Source organism: Phalacrocorax carbo, chromosome 9, assembly GCF_963921805.1.
Source record: "Phalacrocorax carbo chromosome 9, bPhaCar2.1, whole genome shotgun sequence".
Lineage (NCBI taxonomy): Eukaryota > Metazoa > Chordata > Aves > Suliformes > Phalacrocoracidae > Phalacrocorax > Phalacrocorax carbo.
In genome coordinates this window covers 30333459-30344688 of record NC_087521.1, presented here as the reverse complement: position 1 = coordinate 30344688, position 11230 = coordinate 30333459, and the positions used below count along the sequence as shown (strand labels likewise).

The window sequence follows — 11230 nt, the reverse complement described above, 5'->3', positions numbered from 1 at the left end:
TCTAGGCATTGTTTTCACAAACGCATATAAGAAAGTAAGTAAAATAAAATATCTGTGAACCCTGTTCTGTGCTTGGGATGGGTGAATGAAGCTGGACCCTGATGATGGATCCATGTGTTAGGGGCAGCAAAGTCCTAATACTGCCTGTCTTACAGATACAGGGTTTCAACATGAGTAACTCAAAATGATGAAATGCTCCAAGAGAACAGACTGATTTAAATAATTTGCTTTAATGTTATTTTACATCTGCAGTTTTCTTTCCCAGAGAAATGGTTCTTGTTAGCTCTTGTTGGGTGGTATTAAAATGATGAAGTATTTTAATTTGCAACCAGATAAAATCTTTACATTAAATATGATTTTTTAAAAAAAAAAACTAATCAGAGGATGTTATTTCTTATACAGTTATTTAGGCAGCAATAGAGGTTAACATTTTTTTGGGAGGCACAACTTTCACATTTCTTTCCTTCTGCAGAGAATTATGAAGGGTGCAGTTCTTCCGTGCTAAATGATGGGATTTTCCTGTAATGGGGTGAAAGTCCATTTAGCTGGAAAGTGGATTTCAGCTAAAATACCCAAACCCCGCATTTTAAAATAGGTTTTGTTACATAAAACTGACAAACATGCTGGATACAAAAGGGGAGGAGATGTTAAGAAAACACATTTTTGCGATTCAAATTACTAAGATGAAAGTATCAGCAGCAGCTAGAGTTGACTGGCAGTCACCCCATAAGTTCAACCTAGCAGAGATCATCCTTTCAAACCGCTTTATTCTGGAAGAGGAGACACCCCCCCACCAAGGTGGGGGCCCCAAAAGGGTCCCTCTGTCCCTTCTGCAAGGAACCGTGTCCTTTCAGGTGGTGCCTTTCCAGCACCAAGTCCTTACTGGTGCACAGACACGCCGAGCATCGCTTTGCTGCCGTCCCAGAGAGCGAATTTTAATCTTGAGAGGGATGTCGTCTCTGCGATCTAACAACAGTCATTCGTGTCACGTTTTCTCTCACTGTTTGCCTTTTTAATGAAGACACGAGGCTGAGGTGCCGATGCGTCAAGGCTCAGTGCCGTGACAGCTCCGTGTGATGTGAGACTGGTGAGTTGGCAGCTGGGTGGGAAGTGCAAGTACTCCGACTCCTACAGTGCTTCTGAGCATCCCCACCGGGGAGGAGGAGCGATGCATCCTCGCTCCTGCCAGCAGCCTCAGACGCTTGCTTTCTGCCTGCCAAAAGCTCCCCCAGACTGCCGCTGCACAAAGGCGTCGGGCCTTGTCGTTGCAGCGCGGGCGGACGCTGCGCGGCGCTTCGTCGCAGCCCAGACAGCCTGCAACTGGATTTGCATTTAGTTGGCTAGCTGGAGCGAGGCAGGGAAGGCTGAAGCACTGAAAGCCTCTCGTCCCAGATCTCCCCAAAGTCTGTAAAGCAGCTGCGAGCCTGCAGGCACGACGCAGCGGGCTGGGGGACCGGCTGGCTCGCCTGCGCGGGGCCGGCAGGCGTGTGCAACAGGCACAACAGGAATGCACACCTGCACCCTGCTCATTAAAGCGATGAGTAAGCAGCTCACAACCGCACTGCCGGGGTAAACAGAGGCTGGTAGGGGATGCTCGGCCCCTAATGACAGGCTTCGGCGCCTGCTCTCCTGGGTCTGGCGGTGCTGCAGGGTGGCGGAGGCGACCACTGATGGAGTGGGTCCCTCCCGGGGTGGCTGCAGGGAAAGGGGGTGACGCTGAGCATCAGCCTCCACCCCTGGCATGGCAGTGCTTTTGGCTGGCGCTCGGCAGGGCTACACGCCCGGCACTGGCCCCAGCCCCACGGAGGCCTGGCTCGATGGTTGACACCACGCTTCTGCCTACCTTGAAGTTTCTCCCCCTTCATCGCCCCTGGTGGCTCATGGCCCTGGTTTCCCTGCCCCGGTGCCTATAGCTGGTTTTACATCCTGCAATCGGTGGGTTGCAAATTCAGTGCCAGGAGGGACAGAGGCCTTCCCACAATGCTTTCTTACACCATTTATCCCAGTAACAGGAGTAAAATTTGCCTGACTGCTACTGGACGGCTTTAGCAGCGTTGCCCTATGCATCCCAGGAGGGTAAAGCCACGTGCAGGCTGCCATGCTGCTCGGAGCCCTACAAAGCTTCCCAGGGGCATCCCAGCTCAGGTGAAAACCAGCGTAATTCAGCAGACAAGGTTCTGAGCTTTGCTGTGCCTTTGTTCTGAGGGTGCAGCGTCTGGTTCAGAATAGTTGGTGGAAACATTTCCTCTCTCAGGCTGCTTTTGAAGTTGTGTCATTACTTTTTCTTAATGAAACATGCAAATCCTGTAAACGCTGCGATTGCATCTCGGGGAATTCAGTCCTGACGCAGCACCGGTGGTAAATATCTGACTGGCATGTAATTTACGGCAGTTCCATCCTCATTACCTTTTTCCTCCTGCTTTCTTATTGCTCAGAACATGTTTTCCTAGTGCTGGACTGCTGGGAAGCCCACTCGGTAACAGTCCTTTTCGGCATACCATGGCAAGAGGGGGAAAGAAAAGGCTGGGTTTTATTAAACAGTGAAGCTGAAGATGATTGCAGCGATATGGCACGACCTGCTGTTGGCAGATTGCCATGGGAGGGCTTTGACAAGCCAAGAAACCTCCCGCCTTGGCCACTGATAGCTCATGGTCCCATTCAGTGATGCTGAATTCCATATGTTGAGATCTTTTCACTGCACTTCTGGAGGCTTCGCTTACACAGGATTTATACCTCCTGCCTCCAGAAAAGTAGAAAACTATTCAGTATCAGCATTACACTCTTTCTAGAAAGCTTGTGATAGTGGTTATTTAATGGGTTTATTCTTAACTGCAGTGCTCACTGCTTCACATTTACATCCTGACAGCAAATTTCTTTTCCCTTTTTAACCTTCTCACAGTGCACAAATGTCCCAAACCACTCTGGTGAGGGGCACTGCACCCACAGACGGGCTGTGTCAGCCCTTCTGCACCCTCGCACACCATCGCCGCCAGATTTTGCAGTGATTTGACAGACAACACGCGAGTGAAGAGCCTGCCCGCACGGCTGGTGTAGCCGGACGGCTGGGGACACGTGTTGCAACTACAGCCTGTGCAGAAGGTAAAATGAGCTGAAGGGGTCTTTTTTATCCTGTGTGGAGACGGAGCGAGCACAACCTGGCCATCAGCACCACCTCCAGGGCAGCCGGCAGGCAAGTGCCAGCATTGCCCTCCCCCAGCAACCCAAAAATTCAAAGTGGAAGAGGTAAAATACAGGTGAACATTGAGAGGGGACAGCTTACCTTTTAAGTACAACTTGTGCAAGTAACAGGCATTGAAGTCTCGCTCCTCTGGCACCAGTACTGCAGAAGTTCAGCCTAACGCTTTCATTGCACAAGTGCTACCAAATGGCATCTCTAGGCAGGCCTGCAGGTGGTGACAAGCAAGTTTCTCAATAAAATAACTAGACCCCATGCAGCACCTTGATTCCACACCCTTTGCTGCACCCTAAGCAGCCTAAGAAACATGGCCCCTGTTGGACCTGGCCTGTTCAGCATCAGAGCACTAAAATATTTCAAAATACCTACCTCAAAATCGTTTAGCATGCCTTGGTTGATAAGCAACCTTGCCTACAGGTGGCATATTCAGGCCACCACCCAGATACATATGAAAGCAATGGTAGTCACTGCAGCACTTACTGGCATTTCAGAGGTTAACTGGAGCTGGCTGAGGAGTTTGCTCATGCTACAGGGCTTTGGCAGGGGTCTGAGTCCCAGTCTTCCCATGTTTTCATAAAACATGAGCTACAGAGCCCATAGACAAGGCAGTTCAATGCCCGTGGTTCATCAGCTCTGCACCCCTGACGCTGGGACCCATTTGCAGCACAGGGCAAAGCTCAGGGGATCCCCTGGAGCTTTTAGACTTCCAGCCTTCAAGCATCACCACCCTGGGGCTTTATTTGTCTAAGCCCATGTGCCTCTATCAACCAATCACAAATATTGCGAAGGAATCACCAGTATCATTATTCTGTACCCTGTGACAAAATTTTACGTTTTCATGAAAAAAAAAACCACAAGAAATGAGTATTTGCCAAGCCCAGCTGTGCAAGTCAGGCAGATTTTCAAGCATGCACCAGCATAAAGGTTAAGCACTCAGTAATTCAAGTGTCTTCTATATACAGTAATAAAACATCCTATGATGTATCCAGGAGCAGCTGCTGCCCTTGCTTAGCAAACGTAACTGTCTTCTAAAATTGTTTTCTATTCATAAGACCTAGAGAGAATGATGTTTTCAAGTTAACGTAACTTGGAGCTGACGACTTCTGTCTCTCAAGCTTTTTCTACTGCATTAATTATAACAGCACTTTAACACTTGCAGCAGAAAACTGCTGAAAATGCGTTTCTTGCATTGCAAATGATGCAAAAAAAAAGCCTTTCGCAGCTGTTTGATGTTACAGATGTTCAGTACTGCAAAGCTTAACCAAAGTACACCCTAAAAAGGGGTGTGACGATTAAAAAGAAATAAATCGCTTACAATCCTAACTTTTCGAAGACATACTGAACACATACATGAACACAGTGCTGATTTCAGTATGATTTTCAGCTTTACTGATATATTTGCAGTCAGTGTGATGGAGTCACGCTGAAAACACATAAGCACATAAAACTGATAGACAGTTGGATCTTCTACATGAGTTCATAGTTTTTATTAACCTTCCCTTTTAATGGCCAAGAAGTGAACAAAATGATCCTGCCCACGAGCAGCATGTCGCAGAGATGCCTTTGGGCACTGCCGCTTGCTGTCCCCCCTGCTGTCCCCAGTACTGAGCTCCATAACCGCTGCCCAGCTATCTTCGCAGGGACATCAAGGGCCTTTTGACTTTCAGTATCAATTAGTTCAGGCAAGTTAGGCATCTAGTCCAAGCTCCAAGGTGCTTATCTACTGACTGAATAGTCTGAAAACTCACTTTTTAGCTCTCTTCTACAGCTACACCCAACCCAGCTGACACTCCTCTCTGCTATTAAGTTAAATGTTGGAACCCTAGTGAAGCAAGGAGCACCCAGAGAAGCCAGCCCACCCAGCACAGTGTCACACACAAATAGGGAATGATTATAAAATACCTTTTTTTTTTTTTAAACCATCATGTAGAAATAGAGGTCAGTGGCAGCCGAAGGGCATTTGCCCCAGTTATAAGCAGTCTGTGCTGGATGTGATTTAGCTGGTGCTGTCAGCCCGGGAGAGACCCAGAAGGCTGTCTTCTAGGAAATGCTCCATGAGAATCGCTCCACACTCAGACACAGCATTTGCAAACCTGGATGTCGGCATGGTTTTGCTTGTTTGCTTGTTTTAAAGAAAGGCTTTTTAAGCAGAGTTAAAATGCATTCACACCAGAGCAGCTTTAATGGGTACACCCAGCAAGACGAGCACTCAGCCCAGCACGCAAGCACTCACCAAGCCACAGCCTGCATTTTGTAACATCATCCGGGCAGGGTCAGAGGCTGTTTGTTTTTCTCCTTTGTCTTAAAACACAATTTGGCAGCCCTTAGCGGCCAATCCATCCCCTGGAGTGTGCAGCTCCCTGCCCAGGAGAAGCAGCAGCCGCCCTTACAAAGCCCTCAGATGGTCTTCTTAATTCGGCAGCGATTTAATTGCAGCCCTTGCTCCAGGACAGTTTCAAAGACAGCTCAAGGGTCCTGACTACAAAGCGCTTTGGAGCGGGCATTTTGACAATAAACTGTTCTCACCATTGTTCAGGCTCCCCCTTTCTGAAGGCAATGACTCAACTCCACCAGGACTGGCAGGGAGCCTCCAGCTTCTCAAAAACTGGGTAATGCGATTATGGGAGCAGCTCGCAAGGCTTTTGCTCTTCGCTGCAAAAGAAACCTCTGCACTGTAAGAACTTCATGTGCCTCTTTGGGGCCTTCTGATTAAGAGCATCTCTTGAGGGATGGTTTAGAGACCATGGTAGGAAGCCTGGGGTGTCTCAGGCAAAAAACCAGAGGGACGAAATACAAATCCAAGAAGAACGTGTACAATTTTAAACCCCTCTTGGATAGGTTATTACTCTTCAGATATCAGGTAATGATAAATGAAAGGTGAAAAGCTTGCATTTTACCATCTTATAGTGGCTCCACAAGCAGAGAAGAAATAACACATTACATATTTGCTCTTAGCAAACATACAGATTGTAATATTTAAGAATGTTTGCTCCAAGCTGTTCATAGAGTCAGAAATAATTTTCACTGAGAAAAGCCACGTGTAGTATTTAATCCTGTAAAGACTTAGGTTCAGAAGTGCCTCCTCCCTGAGAGGACACTGCTTTGCAGCTTTCATTCCTCCTTCCAGAGAAGATGACCCGATAACGGGACATGGTCCTAGAGGGGCATCAAAATTTGTCTCCGCTCATGCAGTAGCGGTTGATGAGGGAAGAGTAAGAATGAGGAAAAATGCATGCAAACACCTTGAGTCTAAGAGTGAATTTAAAAGATCATACTGACAAGGACTCCAGGGCTTGTCAAAGCGAAGGTTGCCACCCCTATATCAACGCCACCAGTTCCCTTGGAAAGACCAGCCTTATGGCTCCCACATGTATTTACGCAGAGATTTATTAACTGCAGTTACACAACACAAACTTCAGGATTAATCTCCTCAAGATATTTAATTAAAAACAAACTGTTTGGGAAACACAATACATATTTCCCTCTACTTTTCCCTCCATTTATTTTCAGAAGAGCAATTCTACAGGATACTACCAGCCCTAGGCACCACGCAGCGTATTAGGTGATGTTTAAACCTCACACCCAGCCATACAGTCTTAACTCTAGTAAAGCAGAGCAGGAATAAGTTTACATTTACAAAAAATATAACTGAGTTACACAGAGGCTTCCAAGAAGGACTTAGATAGGAATTAGCTTAAGTTAGAACAGTAAAAAAAAAAAGCAAGTACACAAATTTAGGTGCGTAGTTCTTCACAGTTACCTCAGAGGCGATGGGAATGGCAAAGACAGTTGGCTGTGGAGAGCAGCCACTCACTAGATGGAAAATGCCAAAATATCCAGTTTCAGCACCTAAAGGCTACACGGGGAGAACTACTCTACCAAGATTGTATCAACGCTTTCTTGAATGAGATCTGACTCCAGTATACATTCATCTAAGTGGTCTTGGGATAAAGCGGAGCTTTTCCCCACACTCTCACTGTCACAGTACGGACGAAACCTGGGGATCGCGGGGCTCTCGAGCCGCTGGCAGCGGCTGTATTTGTGCTGTTTCCCTCTGTGCGTGTACATGTGCTCGAGCAGCTGGCTCTTCCGGAAAAACGTGCGGCCACAGACAGTGCAGCTGATTTTTCTCTTTCTCGAGAAAGAAAAGTTACAGTTCAACTCTACCGGGTCGTGGTCCTTGGAGATGAGGGAGAGCTGCCCAATCTGCAGAGGCTCCAGGTCGCCACAGCTCAGATGCTCTAGCTGATGCTCATCCTCCTTGAGGAGGAAGGCCCCGAGCCGGCGGCCATCACCAGCCTCCCTGTCCTCAGCCAGCGGCTGCACCTCCCCCAGGTCGCTGCTCTCCAGGATGGAGGCTGGCACACCAAATGGCAGCGAGCCCGAGACGTGGGTGTGCAAGTGCTCCCGTAGCCCCCCTCGGGAGTCAAAACGCTCCCCGCAGTAGTGACACAAGTGCACCTTGAGGCCGGCCTTAGCAAAGATGGGGCTTGCTACCTCCGGAGAAGGAGGGGTGCAGCTCTGGGACACCACGGGCTCCGAATCGCACCTCTCCTGCTTTATGGAGACTGAGAGCTTCGGACACTCTTCTGCCGGCTTGGCGAGAGCAGCGGGCTGAGCGGAGGGGCGAGCGACCTGAGCGGAGGGGCGAGCGACCTGCTGGTCGAGGGAGCTGTCGTCCAGGCCGATGGCCAGAGAGAGCTGCAGCTGCGGGTGATCGCCCTGGGCAGCAGCCCTGCTGCCCGCCTTGGGCAGACTCTCCTTCGCTCCCAGGCGTTCCTTCGCCGGTTTGTGTGCGGTCGAGATCTGGATGCCGTACAAGTTTGAAGACTGGACCGGCTCTGGGGAGAACACTTGGTTCACCTCGATCGCGATATGGGTGAGGTGGTCTGCGTGGAGAAAGCGGATGCCCTCCTCCAGTCGGCTCTGGCTGACGGTCTGCTTTGGCCCTTTCCCGGTGTACATGATATGCAACAAGTAACTAAATATGTCTGGCTGGATGTCTGTAGGCTGAATTTTTATGCATTCACTGAAAAAAGACAGATGATTAAGTACATACAGGGCTCCAAAAATCAGTCCTAATCCATTACCTGCCCATATACTTGCTCGCCCGTTTGCGGTTAGAGTGCCTGCGCTGCTGCCCGCCTCCCGGTTCACAACGAGCAGCAGTCCCCGCCAAGACCCGCAGAAGTGCATGTGCCCTGTTCACGCAGCCAAGTGCCCGAGCGTGTATTTACCCCTGCGATTATAAAGACCATGCACACAACTGGAGCCAGGGACGGTGAGAGCGGCCAGCTCCCGGTCACCCCGTCACTAGCACACACCAGCAACTGCTGCCGCACGGCACCGCAGCGATGCCATGCAAGCTACACGTCACCAGCGCGTGCCTCTCCAATAATATGAGGTGAAGAATATTTGTGTGTTTAAGTAATAAATTCAGCTGCTGCTACTGCGTAATCTTTATGAGCTTTGCACATATGTGTCAGTAAACAACATCTATCGGAAAGGAAGTTCGCTATCTTCTCACTTCCAGCACCTTTATCCTGCAAAGGCGCTGGGGGCCACGACCCTCAAAAAAGAAGAATGGAGAAGGGTTTAATCGATTACAAGCAGCAAGCTCCAGCTCAGAGGCGAGATTAGACCTTGGCACTGCTGTCATTATACCTGCAGAACCACTCCTGAGCCAGCCAGGTGAAGCATCTGAACAGCAGCTGGAAATAAATTGATGATCTCAGTCTCGGCCCTTATCTGCAAGAGTCTCAAGTGCAGAATTGCGATAAGGCGATGGCTTCTTGATTGCTTCAAGCCCACGGGTCCTGCCAGCAGAGACAGTCCCACCCAGCAAGCTTGCCTACAAGCTAATGCAAAGTAATGGACGTGCTGCGTAGGGGCCGGAGGCACCTGAATATCCCTAGACTGCAAATCTGTGAGGTTCTCACTGCAGGAGGACTGGGGATGTTTATTTTTCTCTGGTCACGCAAATGTCTCATCTTCAAAATCAGGGGCCTGATGTTGGCGTATGCTGACTAAGCGGGTGGTTTTACAGGACAGGACATTCTGGACTGGGAATGTTTAGAGAGCCGAGGCGTGTGCTGGGTTAGGAAAATAATCTCAGGCCATCTAACATCCCCACTTACGCTCTTTTAGACTGTAATACCCTTAGAAAGGGGAAAGAGCAGAAAGTTGAGCACAGCGGTTAAAAGGCAGGAGGAGAGCTGTGTGTCCTTACCTTGTCTGATGAATAAATATCATCTTAAAATAGTTTGAAAAAGCTGCGAGCACCGCTCTGTGGGCTTTGAAGTAAACATCTCCAATGGCAACTGTGCAGTCGCACAGAAAGCCAAACTCCCGCTGCATGTTCAGCTGCTGGAGGAGGAGGACGCTGTGGCCGGCCGTGTCCATGGTGTGCCTGAGAGCAAGCGAACAAGATGTTCATCTCACGAAGAAATCAGAGCTCCCAAATGAGGGTTTCTCACCACTGAAACGAGACGGACGCCTGACAAGGCGCAGGGCCTCGCGGAGCCTCTTCCCTCCTCCAGACGGTTCCCGCACCCCGATTTAATAATTTCTCCCACCGGTACCACGGCCGGTGCCCAAACCCCCGCTCAGCGAGCTCCCAAACCCACCCGGGGCTCTTCCACGTGCCGGCTACAAGCAAAGCTCTTTCTCCGACAAATTAACTACGCTCCGCGGTGGATCGGCACTAACTTTAAGCATCGCTCGCCTTCTCGCCCTGACCTCGGATCGCGCCTTCTCCCGCACCGCGGGCTGCGGGCGCGGGGGCGCGGCGGGGGAGCGGCGCACAGAGGAGCCCTGTGCCGCCCAACAAAGCCCCCATTGTGCCGGCCCGGGCCGCCCTTGGCCGCGCCGCCCCGCCAGCGGCCCCTCTGCAAATAAATGCTGATATTTGCTATTGTTTCCGATGAAAATTATTGGGGGGGAGGGAGCAGGAGTCGGGGAGCGCAGCCTCGTCGGGGAGCGTAACCAGCGCCCTGCCCGCCCTGCCGGCCCGGCCCCCCCCGGCTCTCCGCGCCCGCGCAGCCGCCGCTTACCCCCGCGGAAGCGCAGCCCGAGCCCGGCGCGGCCCCGCCCGCCCCCGCTGCCAGCCCGGCGGATGGGGTGGGCGCTGCCCCCCCCGCGCTTCCTGCCGCCGGGGCGGGCCGGGGTGGGCTCGGGTGGGCCGGCCGGGCCGCCCCCCGCCGCCACGCTGCGCCTCGAAAAAGTGAGGCGCGGTCCCTTGCGCGGCTGCTGCGCGGCGCGGCCGTGGGATGGGCGCGGCGCTGCGCGGCTGCTGCGCGGCGCTGACCGCCCTGCGCGCCCGCGGCCCCCGCTCACCCCCCGGTGGGGTTTTTGGCGGGAGTGTGTGTGTTTTCATCGCCCTGGGCTGGGGGACTTTTGCTTCGTAAATCACGCTGTGGCAGCCTGGTCGGCCGGGCTCCTCAGCCCTTGGCGTGCGTGTTTTTCTGTTGTTTTGGTGTTTTAAAACAGGAAAAAAAAAAAAACCTGTAACAGGCGCCTCCCGGCTCCGCCTGCTCGTGAAAATGGATGGGAAGATACGATCTGGCTTTTTCACCGATGTCTGCGGCCTAAGTGCTTTCTTTAACCACCGGTGAATCCTGTGGACGCGCCATTGCTCTCTCAGGCCTTCTCCAATCTCTAATTAATTTTTAAACCAGGGGTTATTTTGGGCTGAGCAGCTGCGCTGGGCTGGGCTGCAGCTGGGCGCAGCGGGGCCTGGCAGAGGAGGGGGCGCAGGCCGGCGGTGCCGACCCCCCACCCCGATCTCCCGGCTTCCGGCAGCTCCTCCTGGAGCATCGTCCTGAGCCGCAGCCTGCGCTTCGGTGTTCGGTACCATCTTTGAGGTGCCTTTCCCATGAATTTTATCAAATTCCTTTCTGAAGTCGTTTAAACTTCCCGTCCCTGCAGCCGCCTGCTGCCACCGGGTTAATTTGGTGCCCACAGGTTGTTTTTTGGCTGAAAAAGGCAGTGAAATCGCTGTTTGTGTGCTTTCACCGTGTTTTCAGTGTGGTTTCA

General features: G+C 51.3%; 1 protein-coding gene across 3 annotated transcripts; it reads right to left on the bottom strand.

Moving 5' to 3' along the window:
- Window positions 1-6565: 6565 nt before the first annotated feature.
- On the bottom strand, window positions 6566-10452 carry ZBTB25 (zinc finger and BTB domain containing 25). 3 transcript variants are annotated; one of them, XM_064460943.1, is made up of 3 exons: window positions 10249-10452; window positions 9426-9605; window positions 6566-8225 (listed from the first exon to the last, which is right to left on the bottom strand). In XM_064460943.1, the coding sequence occupies exons 2-3, from the start codon at window positions 9596-9598 to the stop codon at window positions 7067-7069; spliced, it is 1332 nt and encodes a 443-aa protein (XP_064317013.1). In that variant the 5' UTR covers window positions 9599-9605; window positions 10249-10452; the 3' UTR covers window positions 6566-7066. The 3 variants fall into 3 exon arrangements, with proteins under 3 accessions (XP_064317013.1, XP_064317012.1, XP_064317014.1); XM_064460942.1 differs by lacking the exon at window positions 10249-10452 and adding an exon at window positions 9823-10135; XM_064460944.1 differs by lacking the exon at window positions 10249-10452 and adding an exon at window positions 9905-10135.
- Between the last annotated feature and the right edge of the window lie 778 nt (window positions 10453-11230).